The sequence below is a fragment of the Toxotes jaculatrix genome, chromosome 7 (assembly GCF_017976425.1).
Source record: "Toxotes jaculatrix isolate fToxJac2 chromosome 7, fToxJac2.pri, whole genome shotgun sequence".
Lineage (NCBI taxonomy): Eukaryota > Metazoa > Chordata > Actinopteri > Toxotidae > Toxotes > Toxotes jaculatrix.
This window is the reverse complement of record NC_054400.1, coordinates 28765235-28791188: the sequence shown is the minus strand read 5'-3', so window position 1 is coordinate 28791188 and position 25954 is coordinate 28765235. Positions and strand designations below refer to the sequence as shown.

Sequence of the window (25954 nt, the reverse complement as noted above, 5' to 3'; positions counted from 1 at the left end):
TGCCACCACCTTTTAGTAACAGACTTATAAGAAATTCTTTGAACGTTTATGTACCTTCCGCAGCAAAATTCTTTTGGTCTTCTATGATGGATGATTTACACTGGGAAAAAGCTTGTGGAATTCTCAATAAGTATTGCATTAATAATAAAATAAAGGAAGTATGTTTTAAGATTATACATCGAATTTATCCTGTCAAAGATGTTTTAGAAAGATTTAAATTGGATATAGATTGTACTTGTGATTTTTGCAAGCTAAACAAGGAAACTATATTTCATTTATTTTTCCATTGCATACATTCACTTAATTTTTGGACTTAATGTACTTAATAATGTATTTGATGTGTTGTTATATTTTGTTGATTATAAGCTAAAGAAAAATATGAACCATGCTATACAGATTCTTGTCATTCTAGGGAAATATATTCATAAATCCAAATGGTCTGGATCCAAACCTTCTTTTGTACAATTCACTGTTGAACTGAATAAATATGGACTCATTCTGGAACACATGGAGAACCAAAAGGCAACAAGGACGTTTAACATCCTAAAGGAACTGAATTTTATCTGAACTATTAGAAATATTGTACCCGTGGCATATATGTTCTGTTCATTGTGTTTATGCACAATTTCTTAAATAAAGTTGAGAAAGAAAAAACAAAACAAAACAAAACAAAACAAAACAAAACAAAACAACAACAACAACAACAACAAAAAACAAAACCAAACAACACCTCGCTGCAGTATAAATGGTTCCGCTTTCTATGGCATTATTATCTAATGGCGACATCTGCTGGTCAACCCGTGCTATTGCATTAGTGGAAAAAAGTAAATGCAAGGCCTCATAATGGGGCTGTTCCCAAACCTAAGCGACTTACTGCTGTTGTCCTTGTCGTGGAATTAAAATACAGACACGTACCACATTTAAAGTGAGTCTAATTTAGTGATAATTATTAAGTGAGTCCCATTTCCATTTGTACATTTTTCTATTCACTTACTGTGAATTTATTATCGTTAATATTTATTGTAGTTTTTACCTTTTTTTTACATAATGCTTCCTCTTTCCTAACTGTATGTTCGCACAATACACGTACTGATTCGGATTTGTTTTATTTACTTATTAAAAAAAATAAAAAAATAAGTAATAATAAATTTGATACGTACGACGCAACCTCGTCGGGGGGGGCGGGGTCACGTGATATTTGGCGTGTGCCATAACCGCTGGTGTCGAGTAGTCTGCTTCGACTGTAACATCACTAGCTAGCAGCTCCAAACCTAAACACAATGGACTTCAACGTGAAGAAATTAGCCTCCGGTGCCGGACTGTTTTTCACGCGAGCTGTCCAGGTAATGACATGCTCGTGAAAGAGTATTGAGGTTCGGCTGACGCTTCCTTTCGTTTTGATAGCCAGCTGTTACTAACGTTGCGGTCCGGTATCTGACTTCGCAGTATTGCGTTGCTGAGCTAACGTAACGCCGCAAATTAGCATAGGAAACATACAGAAACTTAATGTTGAGCTACGTCTTGGAAACAGTTCAGGCCTGTGGTGTAATTAAACACAACAAATGCTATTGTTGACTGTTGTTAGCCACTAACGGTGTCCTGTTAATGTAACGTTATCTAGCTAACAAGCTGCGAGTATAAAACAACAATGGAGTCTGTTAAAAAGCTTAGTGAATTGCAATAGGGGTACTAGCGTTTTTATTACCGTTTTATTCATTTGGATCAGTTTTTGACAGTGACATGTGGAGAGGGGACGGAGGAGGATGTCAGCTGAGCGTGAGCGGGTCGTGAACTGCTTCGTGACGTCGTGACATCACGTCGACCCCTTAGCTTTTACTGTTGGCTGATAAAAAAAAAAAAAAAAAGTCAGACGGGACGGGAAGAGGTTGTGTTTCAGTCGTTCAGTTCTTGTCGTCTGCTCTGCCTCAGTTCACAGAGGAGAAGCTGGGCCAGGCGGAGAAGACTGAGCTGGACGCTCATTTTGAGAACCTGATGAGCCGTGCAGACTGCACCAAAAACTGGACCGAGAAAATCTACAGACAGACTGAAGTCCTGCTGCAGCCCAACCCAAGTATGATATACTTGATGATAGCAATCCTATGATAAGAGGTGGAAAGAGTATCCTAGAGGACATGCAGATGGGTGACCAATGAAAGGAAAAGAACCAACATAAAGTGTCTCTGTAAGGTGTTTTTCCACCCTGAGCCTCCAGAACAGCTTCTTTGCTTCCTTTGGTGTTGATTCTCCAAGTCTCTGGACTCTGGCGGGGTGAACACCATTGTTCCAAAAAAATATGATGGTGGAAAGACCTGTCTAATGCACTGGTTCAACATCTCCCATAGGTGTTCAGTGGGGTTGAGATCTTGAGTCTGTGAAAGCCATTAGCAATGAGTTGATGAAGCATTGAGGCTTTCAACACGGTCACCAGGGACACATAGACATTGTCTCCACAAGCTCCTCAGTAACTTGGCTAAGATCATTTCAAAACAAATTATTTCCTGGAGATAATTAAAAAGGCCCCATCTCAACACGAAGCTGACATATCAATGATTCATACTCCTAAACCATTCAGTGAGCCATTGGCAGAGGCATCTGCATTGCATGATTTTTTCCTTTAGTTTGTCACCCATGTGTTTTATCTTTAAGCAGAACTACTGCTATCCTGGTTTTCCCTAATTTTAAGTTAAACGACTCTTGTTAAATGCAGCACAAGGGGATAATTAGCTCATTTATAAAATACTCTTAGTAGGCATCACAGATTTTCTTCAAAAGAGGCATAACATACAAGATATTCGCCATGTAACCAAATATAAACAATGAACAACAAATTAAAGTCCAAAAGAAAAGTTGGATTTGGCACACTGATGGAAAAAATAAAACATTTTCTGGATTGATTAAACCACAGTCATAGGTTGTGTATTTACTGCAGCCCTGGTGACAGTACAATGAGATGGTCACACATCGGTATGACAGATGCTATTTGACATTGTAGGGTCAATCAGATCACTTTAAAAAATGTCTTCAAATCAAAGTTCAGGTTGCTGCAGGACAAAGGTGATTGTTACGGCCTCTTTCTGAAGGTGACATTTGACCATTGTGGGAATGGGATCATCCTGTATGTCACCTGATATCAGTCCAAGCAACTGTTACATTAAAAAACCTGCAGAGTCATCAGATGTTCAAAATACTTGTCACACTTTTTGTTATAGTTACTTATTGACTTTCAGTATAACCCAGTTTATTTTTGCCATCAGTGTACTTAATTCCATTAGGCAGTTATGTTAGTTTCTACATATAGGCCACCAGTAATTTCACTTCATTTCATGCCTGGAGGTAGACTGTTCATTTTCTGCCGGTTTCGTCAGTTCAGAAACATTCTAATGAGCCCTCTGGAAACACCTGTTGTTCAGCCTCACATCCATTTTAATCATACAACCTGAGGGCAGACAGGTCATCACGTCCCACCGGTCTAACACACACAGCTCTTAGCGTATGATTACTGTTTTAGTGTACGCGTACAGATCACTGAGCTGCTGTAAACAGCTCTGAGCAGAGCCAACGCCTCACCTGTCTTCATTACGTCTGAGAAGTTTTGTGTAAGTGTTGCATTTCAGATAAACTTAGGATGTCATCTTTGTGGAACATTGGCTAACATCACTGCCGTTGACAGAAAAGTTGAAATGTGCCCTGTGGAGTTTCCCTTGTAAACAGTCATTCAATGATTCAACAATAAATGTGTGTTGAACGTGCAGAGGCTTCAGAAAGTATTCATACCTTTTCACTTTTTAACACTTTATTGTGTTGTAGATTGAATTGAAAATGCGTATGAACGTTGCTATATTTCCCATCAATATACACTTAATAACTAATAATGGTAAAGTGACATGTTTGTAGATGTTTCTGCAAATTTGTTAAAAATCAAAAGCTGAAATATCTAATTTAGAAACATATTAAGACAGTATGTGCATATGACAGCCTGTACTCTGAGAGCATGAGGACAAAGGCTCTCTGGTCTGATGAGACAAAAAAAATTGGAACCTTTTGACAGAGCTCCAAACACCATGTCTGGTGAACACCAGGTGCTGCTCATTACCTACAGTGAAACATGGTGATGACAGGATCATGCAGGGGGGGCTTCTCAGCTGCAGGGACAGAGAGAATGGTCAGAATTGAGGGCAGGATGAATGAATTTCAGTTTTTCATTTGTAATGAATTGGCAAAAAAATTGTAAACATGTTTTACTTTGTCATAATGGGTCTGAATACTTTCTGAAGCCATGGTATGTTATTCCTCATGAAACATTTGCAAAGCCATTTTTTTAATATATTTTAAATTGTGCATTGTTTACATTCGTGTTTATTAGCTTCCAGTCTTTTTGTCTCCGCCGTTGTTGGCACATTGCTTCGCTTCTCTGCACATCACTGCTACAAACTGTTGATCAGATATCAGAGCATTATTGCTCTGTAGTGCTATTAGAGGTCAAAAACTCCACAGGGTTGCATTCAAAATTGAAATGAAGTTTGTAGTCAAAAGGATGAAAGCTACAAACCCACTGGTATGGTCCTGGTATGGCCAAATACTTTGTACATAATGTAGCGAATTAGCATTAGTTCTAGGTTCAGAGTGATGTGGAATGACTTACTGCACAATGGGGAGCTCTAACGTGTGACTTTTTGATTCTTCATGCTACAGTTGATCACACTGGTGAGTATCCTGCCTCCCGACTCTGGTGCCCTGCTGTGGAAACCTTTCATGCCTTTGAATTATGAGTAGAAGAGAAGCAGCTGATGAACATTAACAGGACCAAATCAGTGCATCATATTGTTTGGTACGGAGATCAAAGCTGGCTGTGAAATACATTTTTAATGCTCAGAGACTCTGAGCACCAGTGTGACTGAGGGCTGACCGCTTCCAGCACGACATCATCAAGGGTGAATCCTCCTCTGGCTCACAGCGGATAGTGACTCAGCACATGCTGCACACGGTGCTGATGTATTGTAGTATACACCAAATGTCAAATTCATGCCCCCCTTTTTAATTACACCTGATCAGACAGTGTATTTTTCTGTCATGGAGATGGAATTTTTAGTTCCATCTTTCTTGTCTTCATCTTTCTATAAGGCTGAAGCATGATAACTTGGTTTTCTGTCCATGTTCAAAAATAGTAGACTATGTAGTGCTTGTTTGGTTTGTCAAATTTGAACACTTGTTAGCATTTGTCACTGTTATATCCAGGCCAAGAGGAGCCTGAACATGTTACACAGTGTTACAGACTCCTCTCTCTCTCTCTTGCTTTTAAAAAAAAGTCTGACTAGGATCAAACGTCAAATTCAGTGCCTCAACTACAAACAGAAATATAACAGAAACTCATAACAGAAACCCATAGAATCCCTTACTTAAAAGTACAGATAAAAGACATCCAGGTTTCTGGAGCAAGTCTAGGGAACGTTAAGATGCTTTAAAAGATAAAAACCGGTCTCTGGTCCCAGGAAATGTTCTTCAGGTTCTTCAGAGCAAAGAGAAAAGCCTAAAATAAGGGTATAGAGATTAGAGAAGTCAACCTCAGAGATTACATGGTCCTCATCGGGGCGGAAATGATTCAAAACATTGACTGCACCTTGTGTTTTCTGTATGATGTTATCAGTCTGTCACATCGTTGTGGGGGGAAGTTTGGCACACTCTCCTTTACAATGTTGCTTCGGTTCATTGATGTTTGAGGGCATTTGTTTGTGCACAGCTCTCTTACAGTCCTGCCACAGCACACATTGTTTTTTTTTTTCAGCCATTCTGTTGTAGATTTGCTGGTGTATTTGGGATCATTGTCCTGTTGCATGACCCAAACGTGAGGCCAAGCTTTAGCTGCTAACTGGGACCCATGGAGTCCTAGATGTAGCTCTGGGCTTTTAAGACCTGGTGAGAACCAGATGGTTTTTTTTTAAATGTCCTGATAGGTTAAAACAATAGAATTGAAAGATTGTATACTTTATTTTTCACCTGACTGCAAATGCTTATGTTATTTCCTTTTTTTTTTTTATATTGCTCATAGTCTGTTTAGTGTAGAGTTAAGTGTAGGGTGTTGACAGAAAACCATGCTCATCATATTTAACCTTGTCAGAATGAATGATGAAAGAAACCCACTGTAAGAAATAACACTGAGTAATGAAAGCTAGAAAAACAAACAAATCCAAGAGCAGAGCAGGATTGGATCTGTAGCGTCTGGAATTTGGCTGCCCACGTATCTCCTGTTTACACAGTTCCCACCTATCCTGGGAATATTTTTCTCCCATCATGTCTTACTTGTAGAACAAGTGATCCTCATTAGTCCGTCTTGATAGTGTGCAGTGCTATCTGTGTGGAGCATATGAACTGTATTTTACTTTTTTTTTTGCAGGTTTTCCTGCACATAGGGTGTTTTTCAGGGTGGGTGGGTTTTCCACAAGTACAGTAACGACATGTTTTCCAGCTAGCTGATTACTGAATGATTTCTCCTTAACATTTTACGACTCTGTGAATGTCCTGCACCAGTTTGACCAAAACACGTCCTGTGATTAACAGTAGAATTTGTTTTGTAGGGATGATCAGTGACAAGTATAGGAGTATATATAATGAAGGAGGCTTCTGTGCTGATAAGATCTCTGTATTGTGATTTACAGGCATATACCCCTGCTAACAGTAACAACAATCATCAAACCAGAGCTTGTTTGTCAGATGTGTTTCTTCCAGGCTTTATACTTCAAAATGTACTTGTGGAAAACTATTCCATGTGTTCATTTATCCTACACAGTCAAATCATTAGACTTGGGTGGTGTTCTGGGAACGAGGTACACACCAGTATTTGAATTCATTTACTTTTGTCCACTAGGGGGCAGGAAAATATGTAGCGCCCTCATAACCTCACGTGATGATATCTTAGGTAAATTTACTGACAATCAATAGACTAAAAAAAATGTGCTGGCTTTTTCAGCTCAAAGCCTTCCTCAGAGCATGTGTGACACCAGTCAGCTCTCTCTTTAGAAAGGGACACATCATGTGATCACAAATCTACGGAAAATACAACATCTAAAAGCAGTGAGGCCCAGTTAGGAGCTGACAGTTTAAAATAAATAAATATTTATTTAGGCCATGTGGAATCATTGCATTTCATTTATCTACCTACAGCATCCCTCTTTGAGACAGAAACTTTGGGAGGTCAGCACATATCAGTGAACAGTAGAGAGTCTATGGGTGGACCATGATATGCTTCCATATGGTGTTGGGCCACAGCCTGCTTGTCAGGTAGATTGTTCCAGCATCTTGGAGAACGTGCCACAGTTCTTCTGTGGATTTAGTCTGTCTCAGTGTTTTCTGTCTCTTAATGTGATCCCAGACTGACTCCATGATGTTGGGGTCTGTTGTAGGTCTGCGTGTTCTTCATGTCTCTTTGATAGTTCTTTGACTCTGGCTGTATGCCTGAGCTTGTGGTCGTGCTACAGAATGAACTTAGGACCAATCAGATGCCTCCCTGACGGATATGAATTGAAACATCTAAAGTAAATACTTTTGCACAATACCGGATATGTTTGAAGGTATTTTGGTCCAAATACAAGGATACCACCCAAGCCTAATCGTACAGAAGTGTGTTGCTGCCACTGCAAAAAAAAGAAAAAGGATTCAGTATCAGATTTCAAAGTTACTAGATATTTTCATAACAAGATAATTTCAGTTCATTACAACATGCAAACTTACCATGTTAAAACAAGAACACCAATAACAGCATGGTATTTGAATATATAGTTTCATAGTAACTTCTGATGACGTGGGATGTTTTATGTTGTAACATGATAACTAAGCCTGTGTTTTAATGGGGAAACAGTGAACAAATAAATTGAGGAATATGGCTCGTTTTAATTTGATTAAGTTCTGCTTCCTTATTGTGACATGTGTAGCCTGCTCTAAAAAGGATTTAAAAATCTACAGGGGAGTGTCAGTGTTAGACCATCGGATATGATGGGACAAATCCCAGGGGTATTCCACATCAGTGGGATAATGCCCCGTCAAAAATCCATAAAGTTTGTCCCGGCCCTTTCTGTGTGCCTGTCATTCAGGGTACACATGAGAGCGCTCTGCAATGCGTGTAGCAGGACTGGGCTCACAGGCCAATCACAACCAAATTCCAACCCAATCAGGTCAGAAGTCGTGTTATCTCATTGATTGCTTAGAGGGGCACAGACAGCTCCATGGATACAAGCTACACCATCTCAGCTGCATCCTAGCTGGGTATGTTGTGGCCCAGTGGAGTACAGTGATGCATTTATTTAAGTTTCAGGACCCTGCGGTATTGAGCAAAAACAGAGAAATCGCCTGATGCAATGCCTGTATTACATATATATAATGCCAATACTGTACTATTACAGGCAATCCAGCTTGGATAGCAGCAGGTAGCTAGCTTTTATCCAAGGAGCCGTCCGTGTCCCTCCAGCTGATTGTCGAGACAACCAGTGTCTCAATCGAAGCAAAGAAGTAGAACTTGATCTGATTGTGGAAATGAGCTATTTCCCTCCATTGATCTATTCTCCATACATTTCCTGACTTGACTTTGATAATATAGCCTAACAATAACGTGAAACGTTCCTCATTATAACAAGATAAATAGTATATTATTATACCAAGAAAAGTTTCATGTTATAATGTGATAGGTTTGCATTGTCGTAATAACACGAAAATATCTTGTTATAACAAACATTTCACGTCACAACTTGTTACTGATCTGTTTTTCTTTTTCCGGCAGCAATGGGCTTCCGTTTAACAGAAGCATCACAGTCACGTAGGAGGCTGATGTTGTACGTAGGGGTTGGATATGAAGAGAGCACCTGGAATCTTATGCAGTAAGATAAGCTTAGAATAATGGGGGCAAGCCAGTAGTTGTGATTCAACTAAAAGATATGTGAGGGTATAGTGTGTGATGTTGAGAGTGTGGGATGTGTCAGCTCAACTCAGCGGTAATGTTTTGAGTGTTTTGGTTATCTTTCAGTAGTTTTTTAGGCAACCCATAGTGTGTCATGTATTCATGTTTGTGATGGTCTTCTTGTGACCACTGTTACAAACAGCAGTTAAATCCACCCCCATGTACTGTAAGGTGTTCATGTTATTTTGTCCTCCCATGTTTTTCTGCAGCAGTTACTTTTTTATTTACAGATGCTGCAGTTGGATAAAGAAGCCTCTCGTGTACTGATTAAATAAATACTACACCCAAAAATGACTTTTATTCTCTTATCACATCATAAGAGAAGTGTGCAATTCTTTAAAAAAAAAAAAAAAAAGACTCAAAACAATTAATCAGTAATCGAAATATTTATTTTTTGGTCGATCAGCTGGTCTATTAATCCACTAATTATTATTAATTGACTAGTTATTATTTTTGGGTCTAGTTTTCATCAAATCAGCGTGAGGAGTATAAAAGAGCTAAAAGTGCTGTGTTGTTTCCTGTAAATGAAACTCTTCTGGACTTTCTGTGCAGGTGCCAGAATTGAAGAGTTTCTCTATGAAAAGTTGGACAGGAAGGCACCATCCAGAATTACCAATGCAGAGCTGCTGGGTCAGTACATGCAGGACGCAGCAAAGGAATTTGGTGCAGGAGCTCCATATGGTGAGTATTAAAAATTCAGAAAAAAAAAAACAAGTTTCAAAAGGTCAAAAATTAGGTAAGCTTATCTTCTCTGTTTACACCCTGTATTAGCTGATTTCTGTTTAAGATAAAAAGGTAAACACAAGGTGGAAACATTTCTCCTCTCTTGAAGAGATTTGCCAGTATTATTGGTGAATGTGCACTCACCCTTTCTCTCTGTGCCTGTGGCTATCGGGGTAGGCCCAGACTTGGTAGCAAAAGCATGGGTACTGTTATGTTCGAGTGTCACAGTAGGCCGTGGCAGTGTGGCAGTGGGTCAGCATGTACCCAATACCAGGACTCTGAAAGTGAAGCAGCTACATGGAATTCAGCTGTCATTCATTTTGTTGTGCTGAACGCCATGTTCAGCCTTTTATTTACTTGGCTTGAAAAACAAAGAAAAGCAAAGATTGCACGTTATAGACAAAGGAAACGTTGCTCTGGGAGCATCGTGGGTATGGTAACCATTGTTACTGCAAATTAGGGCCCTTGCCTCATCTCCCTAATTTTAATGGGAGAAGAGAATAATTCCACTACAGTACACTATTCAAAATCATCATCGACATAATACAAACGATTACCTGACCAAAAGACAATAAATGGTGTCCAGTAGTAGTAATAAATGAATGGAGATTACACAAGTTGTGTCCAAATACTCAAAATGTACCAATCCTTAGATCCATACTCATGAAATCTAATTGTAAATCAGGACTAAACACACACTTGCATTGCGGACACATAATTCTCCATAGTCACTAGATGGCATTGTGGTGACACGGCAGAATTACGCTCCACAGTGCCAGTCGGTAGCTCAGTGCCTGTATGTGGCACAGAGCTATGGATTGCTTTACACTGCATGAGGTTGTTGTTGCTGGCTGTTGTTGCAGAAGAATGAAATGACTAATTTTACCTTAATTCCACCATGGGGCTAGTGTGTGTATGTGTATGTGTATGTGGATGTATGTGTGGGCCAGTGAGAGAAAGAGTTTACACTTTGGTGAGAGTTAGAGTTACAGTTAGCGTTTGATGTTACCGTCTCTCAGGTTGCAGAATGAAACTCCCTTCCAGAGAGGTTGCTGTTATTTCTGTTTGGCCCTGTTTCCACTAGGCCTCTGCCGTAAATCTCTCTGTTGTGCTAAAAGCTGGTCTTTCCTGAAAGCGGGTTGATTCCTCCGTCCTGTTTAAGGTCGGAGTTTTATTGTTATTCCTCAATGGCATGCTAAGAATGCTGAGCTATGTCCGCTATCTTTCTAATGATCTGCACTAGGGGCTGTTAATTGGTCCGGTTTCCTGATTCGATTGCGATTATTGAGTTTCCATTTTGGATTCAAGGAGGTTTATTGTCATTTCTATTTCACATTTACATGAGAATAAAAACGATATTGAGACAACAGTAACCCAAAATACACCATAAACGTATTGCACCATTTAAAAAATCAGTCAGCTGCTGAGTTACTCAGTTTCTCTTTTATTGTGAAACACCTCAAAGCGCCTTCAGTATTGTGTAGTATAGTTGTAACTTCCAAATGATTATTATTATCTTTCACTGGGGCTAATTTTGTTCTCACCTTATGGAGAGTACGTTGATTCGGTGGAATCTTTAACCCACGCAGCCTCCTCTGGGTGGAAGCGCAACATGTGAGATCTCTGGAAATTGAATCATCGACTCATAATCGTCCATAATATAATGATCATTGCCAAGCTGGGAAACAAATTATCCCTCTGTATTCCATTAACACGCCTCATCCAGCAGAATCCCTGTGGAAGTACCTGTGAAAGGAGTGGCCTGGGAGCAGCCTCACAACCTTTTTCACAGTTTTCTCTGGCCAGAAGGCACCAAATTTGCAAATAACTGCGCAGAGTGTGCATACATATTTCTGTCTTTGTGTGTATAGAGTTTTTGGCTTTGTGTGTTGTTGTTAAGTCCCAGTAAATTGGCTGCAGACTTTCAATTATTCACACGGTGTAGATTACAAAGAGCTTTTGGAGCATGGTCCCTGTCCTTTTTCCCTGAGAAGGGAAGATTGGGAATGTTCAAAATCCACATTTTGTCTCCATCATACACAGTGCCAATTAACTGACTCCTTCTTGATCTTATGAGAAAAGATGTGATGAAACAAATTTGGTTTTATGTTATAACCACAAATGTTCTCTGTGTTATGCATGTGTTGTACAAAATTGTTCACAATTTTGATTAAAGTTCACCTCTGAGTCCATAATCTGTACTACAGAAGTAACAACGGCCTACGCCCAAGTCTGAAGTGCAGCACAAACTTTTTCAGCACGTCGTTTTGTGTCACTTGACGGTTGTAGCACGTCTCGTGCTCTGTACAGAAAAAGCAATGGAGGTGTGCTGATTCAGGGGCTTGTCTAATAACATGTCGTAAGTATAGACTAGAGTATCAGCTATACGAGACATGTTAAAGCCTGGGAAGAGTGTGGAATTGAAATGACTCGGTGTGGTGAATGGATCTGATTTGTTTTCTTGCAGGGAGCACTTTGATCAAAGTAGGGGAATGTGAGAGAAGATTAGGAGCAGCAGAGAGGGAGTTCCTCCAGACTTCAGCCATCAGCTTCCTCACCCCCCTCAGGAACTTTCTGGAGGGAGACTGGAAGACCATTTCAGTGAGTCTGAAACACTACATCCACTGTTACAGGTAGAATGACCATTCAGTAGGGGGGGGGGGGCGTTGTTCCTGACAACAACAAGCAGATGCAGAAGCAGCAGAGATGCAGACAGATCACACCTACTGTAAACACTCAGGACAACCAAATGGGGTTCACTCCCAGGCCATCTAAGATATTTCCAGATCAGCAGTTTCAGATAAACAGTTCATTCTAGGAAAGATCTGTTAGCACACCTACTGTAAGCACTCAGGACAGTTAACTGGGGTTCACTCCCAGGTTAGCTAAGGTCTTTCCAGATCAACAGTTACAGATGTCATTTCACTTTAGGGGACGTCTGTTTTAAATGACCACAAGGTATAATCCTTATTTCCTTACAACAACCCTGGGGAGGGTTTTACAACCTGAAAGAATGTGGGAAAACTTGTACAAAGGATGGTTTTGGTTACAGCTTAGTTCTAAATGAACAATCCTAGACTTCACTTTCACTAAGGACAGATATATTAAAAGAAAATTTTCCACATTGGAGAACTGCAATGCAATCCCCCCCACCCCCCCACCCCCCCCCCTGCCAAGGAGGAGGCTGAACGAACTGCACAACATGATCAATGAACATGAGAACACGTATCCAGACAGCCCTGGGGGGGACTTTGATCAATGCAATCTCAGGAAAAACATGCCAAAACTCCATCAGTTTGTGGATTTTGTCACCAGAGGCAGCAACACACTGGACCACTGCTACAGTAACATCAGTGAAGCAGACCCCACTGCTACAGGGCCTCAAAGTGGAGAAGACGAGGGAGCTCCTTATAGAATTCAGGAAGAAAGCTCCCCCTCTGCAACCCCTCGACCATTGGAGGGACTGAGGTAGAGAGGACTGACAGCCGCAAGTTCCTGGGCCTCCACGTCACATTCAACCTGAGCTGGTCAGAAAACACTGTTGCCACTGTGAAAAAAGGGCTCAGAAAAGACTCTACTTCACCCGACTGCTCAGGAAGGCTGGGGTGAGCCGGCGCACCCTCACACAAGCCTACAGAGGGCTTGTAGAGAGCATCCTCACTACAGGGATCACTGTCTGGTACAGGAACAATTCAATTCGTGACCTACATGCAGTAAGTTATAGGCATCTGTGTAAATAGAGTGTTTTCTTTTTATTTTATTTTATAGTGTGTATTTTTTTTTCTATTTTTTCTATAGTATTTATTAAAGTTTTGACTTCCGCTTCCAGAGCTTCCAAAGCATCAGAGGGTCTCATTGATCTCACTGTTAAAAGGTATCAGTCAGGAGAAGGATACAGAAGAATTACCAAGGCATTAGCTATACCATGGAACACAGTGAAGACAGTCATCATCATCATTCAAGTGAAGAAAATATGGTGCAACAGTGACATTACCAAGAACTGGAATGTCCGTCCAAAGTTGAAGAAAAGACAAGAAGAAAACTGGTCAGGGAGGCTGCCAAGAGGCCTACAGCAACATTAATGGAGCTGCAGGAATTCTTAACAAGTATCGGCTGGGTAGTACATGTGACCACAATCTCCTGTGTTCTTCATATGCCTGGGCTGTGGGGTAGGGTGGCAAGACGGAAGCCTTTTCTTACGAAGAAAAACATCCAAGCCCGGCTAAATAAATAAGAAAAGCTGAAGATGATGAGGAACTTCATCTTTCAGCATGACAACGACCCAAAGCATACAACAAAAGAATGGCTTCACCAGAAGGTGGTCAAAGTTTTTGGAACGGCCCAGCCAGAGCCCAGACCTGAATCAGATTGAGAATCTGTGGGTGGTGGTCTGAAGAGGGCTGTGCACAGGAGATGCCCTCGTAATCTGACAGGTTTTTGCAAAGAAGAGTGGGCAAATATTGCCAAGTCAAGATGTCATGCTGATAGACTCCTACCCAAAAAGACTTGAGTGTTGGAATAAAATCAAAAGGCGCTTCAACAAAGTATTAGTATAAGGGTGTGCGTGTTTTTGTTTTTTATTTTTACTGCCCCCCCCGGCCCCAAAAGATTTCAGTTTGTTTTCCAATTGAGTTGCACAGGTTATTGGTCACATTAAAGGTGGAAAAAGTTCTAAAATGATTTATCTTGGTCTCGTTTTTTTTTTCACCTCACAAAAACCTGGTATTTTATCAGGGGTGTGTAGACTTTTTATATCCACTGTAGGACGGGAACAATGTTATTTAAAAAAAATAGAGGTGCTAGGTTTTCTAAACCTTACTCCTTCTGCATTAGAGCACGAACTTATCAATCACCCCTCGTAGTCATGGAAGAGGTCGTGTTGCCTAGTGCATGAGAATTAACTCAGTTATGGCATAGCTACAGAACCCATAGCTGATGTGCATGTCTTCAAAAATGCCGCTGTACATCTGAGGAGCCTACATCATGTGCCATGCCAAGCTGTGAACCAGGCTGCGGCCGCTCGCAGCTCAACTCAGCTTCTCCATAACGGTTGTCATTTCGTGTGCCTCAGAAAGAACGACGTCTCCTGGAGAATCTTCGCCTGGACCTGGACGCCTGTAAAACACGCCTGAAGAAGGCCAAGTTGGCTGAGGCTAAAGCCGCAGTGAGTCTTTTATTGCCTCCCAGCAACACAACCTCATCCCCGCACACATTCCCATAACCTCTTCTGATGTGATCGTATCCTTTGGTGATGCTGTTACTAACCATGACTAACTGTCTCTATTCACAACCTTTTCAGTGCGAGGGGGAAGTGAGTATGAAAGACGTTTTTAAAGACTTGTCAGTATGATCCACATATTGCATTATTCTTCCTCTCTCACTTGCTTTGAATTTATTTTCTGAGCCATTCATTTATTGGTGGCAGGAAACTGTTAAGGACTGGCGAAAGAAAAATGAAAGCAATAGAGCGGACAAAGATCCTTGGAAGTTTTTCCTGAAGTTGACTCTTTGTTTAGAACACTTGACACTTGTAGCATGAATTAAGCAGCATGACAGGAAATTACACATCAGTCACTGACCCGTGAGATTGTTTATTCCACCAGCCACTTCAGGAAACCAGTGTTTGATTTAGCAGTGTGATGGTGCATCACAGCTAGGTTAACGTCTCTGTAAAAAATATAAACAAACAAAACAAGCTTTTTAGAAATATTCTAAATTCCATGCGTACAAAAACTCTCTGTGTATTATTTGCTGAGATCTGTGTTCAAATCACTTGATTTTGATTTGTAATGATTCATTTATTCATGAATGTCTTCATTTGAAAAGGCAAATCTCTGTTGAGTGCTTCATGCTGATTCTTTCTCCATGCTGAAAAGTTTTGCATGGAGATTTAAATACAATAGATTAGCAGCAATTCACTAACAGTCTCTGTAACTGTGCTCCATCACCTGACCTGGCCATACTCAGTGCACTGTGTGACCAAGCACAGACACACACACACACACAGAGGCAAAGCCTTCTTGCATGAGTGAGACATGACTCAATCAGAACGCCGTCAAAAAACCAAAACATGAAGCAAAAAGCTGAACCAATACCTACTGTTCTCAGTGGAACTTAATTTCGCTAATCTCAGCACTTGAGTTTTTTTCTGAAAAGGAATTGCACAAGATAAAAAAAAGTAGTCACTAGTCACAAGTTCCCTTAGATTAAAGGTTCAGGATTTTATATTTCATCCGTTTCAGTTCGAAAGGGCAACACACGTCGGAAACAGAGCAAAAAGCTTCCTCTGTAATTGTTAGTATAGTTATTAATGGTAGGCCTTTGACACATGACAAAGACACTGGTGATGATAAAGGATTGTCAGTGTGCGGCTTTGTTCTGATAGATACTCATTGGATTAAACATAAGCCGAATGGCTGAAGTTTTGTTAACTACAGGATTATGTGGTTAAATACAGATTGACAGGCTTTTAATATTGGATTTGTATTCCACCCATTAGTACTTTACTAGCTGGCTAATAGAACAGTTTTAACAGCTGCTGTCTAGATTGTAATCAAAACATTTTTCCTGTTTTTTCTGGATCTTTCTCTGGAAAATGGATAGAAATCCATTAGGCCTTCAGAGTCCAGAGAACCAACTTTGTCCCACATTTAGATAAACCCCAATTTCTTTTAATCTGTTGGATTCACTGTCTTAAAAAACCAAGTTTCATTCTTATTCTTAGAAGTATTCATTTTGAAAATATGATAATTGCTTTGCCCGCAGGTGCACAGCTGTAGGCCCAGAGGTTTTGTACTTAAATCTGACTTCCTTTTCACAGCATTATGAATTCCCCACAGAAATTAGTTTGCACCACAAAAGTACAAACCAAGTCCTATGCCTGAAACAGAAGGTCCTAATTGAAGATGTTCCCATTTCACCATGATCCTGGAATGAATGTCAGAACCCTGCTTTTCCTGAAGCTTCCTTTTCTTTCACTGTTGGACAGAATAAAAAAAAAAAACCCCAAAAAAGTCTGGCTTTAATCAGAGTGTTCAGTATGATGTTGACAGCCATACATTTTGCTGACTGACAAAGTCAGACTTTTGCAACCTGTATGCATGCTAGCATGCGCATGGTAAACTACTGCTGACTAATCTGTAGGCTAGTAAAGTCAATAACTGTCCCATTTACAGTCCATTAGTCAGATCAGTGAACCACACAAATTAGTCATGAGTGTCAATGGTTGCATCACCTCCCTGCACCTTTCTTTTTATGAGCTCAGGCACACCTTATGTTAAAAAATTAAAAAAAAAAAATGCTGGTAGGTGTTACCTGCCAACCACCTGTGGCAGGGGTAACTGTGGGGCACATAACTGCCCTTTTAATATAACACCAAGCTACACAACCTTCATTAATTTAAGACAAGAAATTTAAGGTTAAGGTGAGCTTTGTCAGACATTTAGAGGTGGACCACATGAGTCACATACGTTTGATTTTAATAGAGCACATACGATATAATATTAGTGAATAACCTAATGTGTTAATATCTGGAAAAAAAACGGAATTATCAGCTACTGATACTAATAATGCCAATTGACCAATCAACCGTTTTCTATGCTGCTTAAATTCATCAAGATCATGGTTTCATTTCTGCTCTGCCTTCTGATTGTTCTGTTTGCATTTCTTGCGTAGTGTTTGCTGAAATATGGTTATCATGTATAGACTGAGCGCACCATTGTACAAATGTTAAATAAACGGTTACTGTTTCTGTAGATGGCTCCAGATTTTCAGGAAACCAGACCCCGCAACTATGTGCTTTCTGCCAGTGCCTCTGCGGTAAGTTGACAGTTCTGCTCTGCTAAACAAAAGTGACCTTGTACAATGTACTGATTTTATGTAATAATGATTCTCAGGTTCTGTCTACACTGTCAGAAATAGAGTGTTTTTGAAACAGAGATCCGTGGCTGTGAAAGGCTGATGGAGTGGGTGGGGGAAACAGTTTTTTTTTAATAATGGCTCGTTAAAAGGTCTTTTTTTGGTGCATTGATAAAACCAGTTGCTATTTGTAAGTAGCTGTGAATCTTAGTATTGTTTAGTCAGGAGTTGTGTCCTTCCTTCCCTTCTGGTAGGATTGGCCATTATGAGCTCAGTTGCATGCCGGCTGGCTGTGTCATGTCTGATATAATGCTGTAATGATAAATGTTGGCATAGCTTTGATAACAAAAATTTGATCGCCCAGAGGAATGTTTCTCATAAACTCACCAGTCTCTTTGTGTGTTTTTTTTGTGTGTGAAGTGCAACATTTAATTGGCTGTAGACCAAAAAAAACACAGTGCTGAAGAGAGTGTTAAATGACGACAAACCGTGTTGACATACAGTGAGCATGTACATGTACTTTGACTGTGCTTGAGACATGAGTAAAGTAGCAGGATGTGGGAGGGAGTTGGTTTGAGGTTAAATGAAGTGTTCTATGAATGTGTGCATGTACCTCATCTGTTCCTTTGTGGAGAGCAGCAGCTGTGTAGTGTTTATCTATATTTGGTCTCACTCTTTTGTTAATGGTTGTCCATTCTGATGTTATCTAGAATTAGCTGTGGCTTTGTCATAACTTCACGTGTTAGGTTAGGAGTGGCCTTTGACTCGTAAGGGAATGGCACCATAAATGTCATGCTACTGCTGCTGTTCTTTCTCATGATGGTAATTCTCTGGATCACAGCTAAGAGACTGTGCATTAGTTCTTCTCTTCAAGAACATCCAGATCTAAATATTCTGATAATGTGCACGTAAACAGCATCTTGGAGTTAAAAAAAAAAAAAAAAAAAAAAAATCAGTCACCTCAAACTGACATTTTAATCATTTTAGTTGAATCTTAGGCACTAGTTGCACATCACCCTAATGAAAACCTTCTGAGAAATCCTTAGAATAACCTTCATTTTCTTTTGTTTGTATGCTCGGGCTGCTCAGCTGTGGAGTGAAGAAGTGGACAAAGTGAGTACCAGCAGTGTTGAGGTCGCAAACTTTTGATTACTCAGTTTGCTCCAAATAAACTAGGGCGTACCATCTGTTTTTGAACATAGTAAAAGCGTTGTTTCACTTTGGCACAATCAAATTCAGAAATTGGAAGACAATCTGACAAGCACTTTGTTTGAGGTATACTTTTACCTTTGTTTGGAGTTATGAATCCTCTGTGGGTCCATAACTCCACTGTTCTGCACTTAATACCATACAGTGTGCAAATCATTCAGTCATACAAATCAGATTATGTGTGTCATTATCAGGCATAGTTATACGGTGCCATTCTGGGAAATGTGAAAGGTATTCTGTATGTCACTAACATTATTCTTATTGTTTCAGGCTGAACATGAGCTCCGAGTGGCCCAAACAGAGTTTGACCGCCAAGCCGAGGTTACACGGCTGCTTTTGGAAGGCATCAGCAGTACACATGTATGCCAGCCGCACCACTTTAACTTTTAGCTTCTACAGACAGGAAAATCTTTTTAGTGCCACATCAACATCACATTTTATTTACTCACTTTTGTGTTGTACTTTGTTAGTTGTCATGAAAAACTCACAACTCCTTGGCGTTGATTCTCCAAGTCCAAAATCTCCCATAGGTGCTCAGTAGGGTTGAGATCTGGACACTGTGAAGACCATTAGCGATGAGTTGATCTAAACACAAAGCTGCCATATCAGTGACTCATAGTCCTTAAACCATTCAATGAACCTTTGTTCCCTGTCTGGAGGCACCTGTATTTGTTATGGCTGCACTCATTTATTTAGACAGCAGAATAAATCTAAATAATACTGAACCAAATGCACAGAGGCTCAAACTGGGACGAGCTACTTTAACAGAGTATTTGTATATTTCACATTGTGGTATTGCTTACTTTTGCCTGAGTCTGGCTTCAGTGAGATGAGTCTTGTTGTGTTGTTGCTTGCCATCAGGTGAATCACCTGCGCTGTCTGCACGAGTTTGTGGAGGCCCAGGCAGCTTATTATAAACACTGTCATCTCCACATGCAAGAGCTTCAGAAAGAGTTGGGAAGGTGAGAACCACATGGGAGGTAAGACGGGGGGGGGGTTGTGCTCTGTCGCCGCATCAGATTACTAAATGACTGTCTTTCAGTTTTCAGTGTGGATTTCTAAACATGCCAGCTGCATGCCAACCCTTCACTGGATAACCAGCGATTGATTTATCAGCAGTAAAAATTTGATCAATCAAGAATATATTTACTGATACGTATACTGCAAATACTGCGTTACAGTGAATGAACTCACCACACACACACACGGGTCTGATTTGGTACTGCTGATATCAGCTGTTGTAGGCTACAGCTCTTATTGTTGATCCACGAATGATTGACGTATAAATGTATTGTTATAAACATAGCATTTTAAAACTTGGATTTGTCCTCCTTACCAGTCAGGTCCTCTGTTTTTTTTTTTTTTGTTGTTGTTGTTGTTGTTTTTGGTTTCGGTCAAATCATGACAAATCCTTTTCACTGTCCCATGCCCTCAGTTCTGATCAGGATGTGTGAGTATGCTGCGGTTTTTCTTTCTTTTTGTGTGCCTACGCATTTGCATGCTTTGTGATGCTGTGTGTGATAAACAACATTTTAAGTTCTGTAGACTGGAAAGCAGCATTGCATCGGGTTTATATGAGGAACAGATTTTTTTTTTTAGGAACAGAATGAGATTAAGGTCAGTCTCGGTTTTTCTACCTAAGAGCCGCTACTTTTGTGGTGGCACAACAACCAGCACATGTGTGTGTGTGGGGGGGGGGTGTCTGACAGCATGGTGCTTTCCTGACCTCGAAATTTGTTTTGCGGTGTTGTATTATTGTGCCCAGGGGAGAGCGTGGAGTACACAGGTGCAAAACCCGTGGGAGGTTATTGGTATTTTGGTGGAAATGCCCTGAGAACCATGTCTGCTTCTGGCCCAACATCAATCCATGGTCCGCAGAATAATGCTGTAGATAAAATAAAGATAAACACTGTCCAGTGGGCACCTGACTGTTGTTTCAGGGTGGACTCAAATGGCACCAGGCTGCTACACATTAACCCCACATGCCTCTCCAAACATCGCACACGTCGGTTATAACTGCTGTTGGCTGTTCTGCCTGTTAGTGTGGGGTTAACACTGTGTCAGGACATTCCTGTATTCCCAACTATTCTGCAGTGTTTACCACATTCCCTGCTTTATTCCTGAAATATGAGAGCGATTGAAAAAGCATCAGATTGATGCAGTCATATAAATGCCTTCCCCCTAACCTGTTTTATTACTTATTTCTGTTGTCATTTTGCTGATTAATTGTTAAAAACAGTTTGGTGAACACAACAGTGTGATTCCCTGGCGAAGCATCTTTTTCCATTTGCTGATTTGAAACAGCTGCTTCAGAGCAAAGAGACCGTACTGGAAGTACAACTCGGTTAAGCTCGGTTTCCTTTCATGCGTGGCTGTTTTTTTTTTTTTTGTTTTTTGTATTCTGACCACCACCTCCTCCTTTCCCTCAGGCTTCCCAATGCTTTCGCACTGAACTCCACTCACTCCATGGCTGCTGCTGACTCTGCGGCAGACGTCATCAGCAGCCCTGTGGAGACCGACACACTGAAGATTGAGGAAGTTCAGGCTCCGGCTACAGGAACCCGCAAGGCCAAAGTCCTTTATGATTACGACGCTGCTGACTCCAGTGAGCTCTCCCTTCTAGCTGATGAGGTAAGGTCTCATCACCAACCTGCAGCCTGCAGAGCCGATAATAATAATAACTGTGGACCACTGGCTGAAAATCCTTACTGAGCAGAACTAAGCTACATGTTCCCTGTTCAATGTGTGAGTGAAAAGACACATCGCTCTGTAACACCACTGTCTGACCGCCAGTGTGTGTTTGTAGTGAAACCATCCATCCGATCACCTCACGTCAGTTAAAGAATCTCCCTGTTATCATATCAATATATTGATCTGATCAGATTAATAGATGTGGGTCAGGACCTTCAGTATTTGGAGTTTCAGGTTGGAACTGTCTCTGCTCCTGATGCTGGTTTTAAAGGCAAACCAAAAGCTTGCTGTCATGCCTCGGCCATTTTTTTTTTTTTTTTTTTTTTTGGGATTAACTTTATATTGTGAAGAGTACAGTCTAAAGCTGCAGTATAGTGGTGACAAGACATTAGAAGAGCAAGAGATGGGGGGGATGACATGCAACAAAGGTTCCCAGTCAGAGCTCAGCTGAGGTCGCTGCGATGGTGTCTTAAGTCTCTAGGCCACCAGGTCATCTCAGGACACCCATGTTCTGAAGCAGCTTCACAGAAGACCTGAGAAGGTCTCTAATATTGTGTCCGTGTCCAGCAGTGGGCAGACGGTGGCGTTTTTTTGGTCAGTTGCTTGGGCAGCAGGAGCAGGTGGTGGGCGAGCTGAATGCACATGAGCTCAAAATGTGAACGGGAGAGGAGAGAAACTTGCAGCCTCTGATGAAGATGGATACGTCCTCTGTCAGGGGACCAGTTCTCTGATAGAGAGCCTATCCATCTATAAACAGCAAATTAGAGCTACAGAATGAGAAGAGAGACAGATCTATAAACCTACAGACCATTCTCAAACTTTGAATTCAGTGATAATGCCTAGTGATATACTGTAAATCTGCTCATTTTCATGTTCTGATGACGGTGGTGGTAGAGAATGTTGTCAGAACACTCAAGAAGTAACACACAGCCCATTGTCTCCTAGAGGATATAACTCATACCATCCAGCAGGCCTGTGTGCCCTTTATTAAACCGTCTGCACTTCCTGACTTTCTTCCTTTGTGGGGTGGGGTTTTTTTTTTTTTTTTTTTTTTTTAAACCCTGCAGAATTGTTTTACGAAGTTTTGGTTCCCTGTCGCCCTCTCACTCACATCGTGTAGGGTTTTCGCAATGAATGAAGATGCAAGTGAAAGGGTGACAGAGGTCAAGTGTCTATGGCTCACAACGGAAAGTGACCATGTGAAGCTTTCTTATTTACACTTAAAATACATTGCTGTATATAAATGTGTTGAGTGTATTTCCTTTAAGTTTCATTAAAAAATGGTGTTAATATAAAATAAAAAAAAATAAAGTATTTTAAAAATATTCTAAAATATATATATATATATATACAAAAGCATATTTATTTAGGGGGGCACGGTGGTGCAGTGGTTAGCACTGTACCCTCACAGCAAGAGGGTTCCAGGTTCGAACCCCGGTCTGGGCCCTTATGTGTGGAGTTTTTTTTTTTTTTTTTTTAAAGTTAAAAAAAAACTGATGGCTGGAAATCCAGGCTGGCTGCACCAGTGAGGACTTAGCTGTGTGATGGTACAGGAGGTGAAGATGTATGTATACTTGCAGTAAATTCAATTTTTAGTGGTTTTATACAGTCAGTCTAACATGTCAACACCTTTTTCTGTGGATCGGTGTGAAAACATGTCCCTGAAGTGGTTTTCTTTAAACCAAAGGAGAAAAATCCAAGAGGTGGGTTTTGAGCAGAGTTGTGTGGAAATGCTTTGTCCAGACACGCTGGGTTGTAAATTCCACATCGAGGCCAAACATAGCTCACAAAGCACCAACTTACTTACTCATCCCCCAGATGTTACATTGGGTTCCATAAGAGCAGAAAGGGGAGGGTGGAAACCATGGATAACATCAGAATTAAGCACTGTTTTTTTTTCAGTGTCCCACCCGCAGGTCACCTCCCACTCTAAGGAAGCAGAAGCTAAAATATCAGTGTTTTAATGACTAATGACAGACATTTCCTGTGGGATTACGTGTTGCATCATTTCTTGTCAGTCCCTCGTGTTAAGGTTTTTAATTGAATCCAGCAGATCCTACTTAACCATCGGATTAATTCACATCTGAGGGTCTTTAACTACAGTGGGCTCCAAAAGTCCATCTCATTACTGCCAGCCCAGCACCACGAAACTAGAGGCCATCGTCTTTATATCCGATCCTTCTCCGTCTTTTTTTCCTTCGGTAATTTTATTAAACTCTTAATTCGTTTCTAACTGTGTTAGCCTTTGCTGTAGTTGTAGCTTCACAGCGTCTGTGTCCCGTCTGTGTTGCAGCTCATTACGGTTTACACGGTGCCGGGGATGGACTCTGACTGGCTGATCGGGGAAAGAGGAAACCAGAAAGGAAAAGTGCCTGTCACGTACTTGGAGCTTCTCAGCTAAAGAAAACACACACACACACACACACACACACACACACACACACACACACTGTTCTACTGAAGCCATGAGGATATTTGATTCACCTAAATTCTTTTCACATTCTTGAAATAACCTGTAACGTTCAATAAGCACTCCTCCATGGTAAGCAGTAGCCCGTTCAGTTGGACACACAAAGTCATTACTCACAACATAATGAAGTACATCTACCCTGACACATTGATAATGGAGATAATAGTTACAGTGAGTATGAGGAAATCCCCACAGGGGATGGGTAACATTCCTTTTCCATTTGTTTGGCCATTTATTATGATGATGTTTCAATTTCCTATTTATTTCCTATTTATTATAGTTAGATGAAGTTGAGCTGTGACAGACTGGGACACACAGTCTACAGAGGGGGTTTCCAACCAAATGATGTTTTTGATTTTTTTTTTAGAAAAAAAAAAAATCTTTATTGTCTTGTGATGAAAACACATTCATGCCTCTGATCCACCACGATGGCCACGAAGGACTCTGTCAAAGTTAGAGGCGTACAGTCGTACTGATCTGCCTCTAAATGAAGAGGAGTGCGAGGGGTGTGTCTCGACCAAATCATTCGTGTGGATAAAACAAACAATAACGCAACGTAAGGCAATAACGACGCCTCCTCACTTCTCCTGGTTAGAGGGGTGATGACAGGTCTTATCCTTCAGCTAAGTCAATTCAGTGAAAAAGTGAAACATCAGACTGTCATGACAGATGGGTCATTATGGTTACAGACAGTTCATGTTTTGACATATCAGAGTTTCTGTTGTCAACAAACATGGAGGAGGACGACCATTCATGCCGCGTTATGGTTTTATTGTAATTCTTCCTCCCTTCCTTGATCGTAGAAGTGTGTTCTCTTTCTTCCAATGTAACATGAATTGCATTTCCTGTGTGTTGTTTTTTTCCTTTGTTTTTTTTTTTTTAATTCTTGATGAAAGACAAACACTAACTTACACTGAAAACCAATGACTGAAACAAAGACAGCAAATAAAGGGTTTTTTTTTTTTTCAGGGGTGAGTTCTCACTCCTGAACTCTGGGGAGGCAGGTTTGTCTTAACTGCTAATTGAAACGAATGTGATTCCTGTTCAGTGACAGTAACTTTCTGTGCACAGTTGGAAGGAACATTACCAGTAACAGTTGTTGTCTGATTGGTTCATATTACTCATTTGTCTGGGATTGGACGTCCCTGTGTGTGTGTGTTTTTCTTTTTCACTTTCTTGCTTCCCACACCTCTGCACAGCACTGATGATGTCCCTTTGAATCAACATGAACACTCCCATCCTAACTGCCTTAAGACGATGGGAAGGCACTGCTAAGGCCATCTGCTGCAAAACCAGAGAATGTCCAGAGACTAAATGTGCATCACATACAGCATGCAAGTCTGTAACTCCTCCTAATCACGTGTGTGTGTTTGTGGGATTTCGGTTTGCCCTTAATTGTGTTGTTTTTTTTTTTTTGGTGGGGGGGGGATTTACAGTGTTTACCTGTTTGTTGCTCTCCTGTCTGTTCATCCTTTAAAGTGTCTTCAGTCTTAGTGCTGCATGTGCTACAGCTAAGTAGCCTGTTCTGCTGGACATGTATGTGTGTATACAAGTCTATGATTTAGCTAAGTCTTATTAATGTGAAATGTGGAACACCAGAATGTCTGCACAAAACCGATATGTTCTCTCACACGCGATATGTTTACATGCATGCACTATTTTTGGGGGGTTTTTTTGTTTTGTTTTTTTGTTGTTGTTTTTTTTACTGGCCAGGCCTCAGGAGTTTTTTTTTGTGAAATGAGCACAATGTTTGAAAATGCAAAAAATCTGCCAGCAGAGAAGTGAAATGAGCTCTAATAATTCTTGTTGGTGGAGGAACGTAATCCCCATCACATAACCTGCTTTACCCTTGTGGTCATTTCACAAATTTGGGGGATTTTTTTTTTTTTTTTTTTTTCCCAAATGTTTTTTTTTTTTCTTTTCTACTACTGCTGGTGTGATTCTGCTGTACCTCAACGTGTACTATTATTTTCTTCAAAAAATATGTATTGCCTGTTCTTTAACCATCCCGAATGAACGAAATGTATAGAATTTAATAAAAAGTCTGATTTATTGGAAAA

The 25954-nt window shown here is 40.6% G+C and overlaps 1 protein-coding gene across 8 annotated transcripts; it reads left to right on the top strand.

Annotated features, from left to right (window-relative positions):
- The first annotated feature begins 1204 nt into the window (after positions 1 to 1204).
- LOC121184353 (endophilin-B2-like) lies at positions 1205 to 25954 on the top strand. Of its 8 annotated transcripts, XM_041041971.1 has the most exons (14): positions 1205 to 1343; positions 1930 to 2071; positions 4693 to 4704; positions 9497 to 9625; positions 12135 to 12268; positions 14739 to 14831; positions 14967 to 14978; positions 17423 to 17485; positions 18614 to 18637; positions 19004 to 19093; positions 19595 to 19695; positions 21163 to 21364; positions 23478 to 23625; positions 23718 to 25954. In XM_041041971.1, the coding sequence occupies exons 1-14, from the start codon at positions 1281 to 1283 to the stop codon at positions 23753 to 23755; spliced, it is 1251 nt and encodes a 416-aa protein (XP_040897905.1). In that variant the 5' UTR covers positions 1205 to 1280; the 3' UTR covers positions 23756 to 25954. The 8 variants fall into 8 exon arrangements, with proteins under 8 accessions (XP_040897905.1, XP_040897906.1, XP_040897908.1 ...); XM_041041972.1 differs by lacking the exon at positions 4693 to 4704; XM_041041974.1 differs by lacking the exon at positions 14967 to 14978.

What these genes read in the sequence shown, in the direction of transcription:
- LOC121184353 (XM_041041971.1), top strand. Translation starts at nt 1,281, where the DNA reads ATGGACTTCAACGTGAAGAAATTAGCCTCCGGTGCCGGACTGTTTTTC. An exon ending in TGGTGCAGGAGCTCCATATG is followed by an intron (nt 9,626 to 12,134) that starts GTGAGTATTAAA and finishes GTTTTCTTGCAG; the next exon opens with GGAGCACTTTGATCAAAGTA. An exon ending in GAGACTGGAAGACCATTTCA is followed by an intron (nt 12,269 to 14,738) that starts GTGAGTCTGAAA and finishes CGTGTGCCTCAG; the next exon opens with AAAGAACGACGTCTCCTGGA.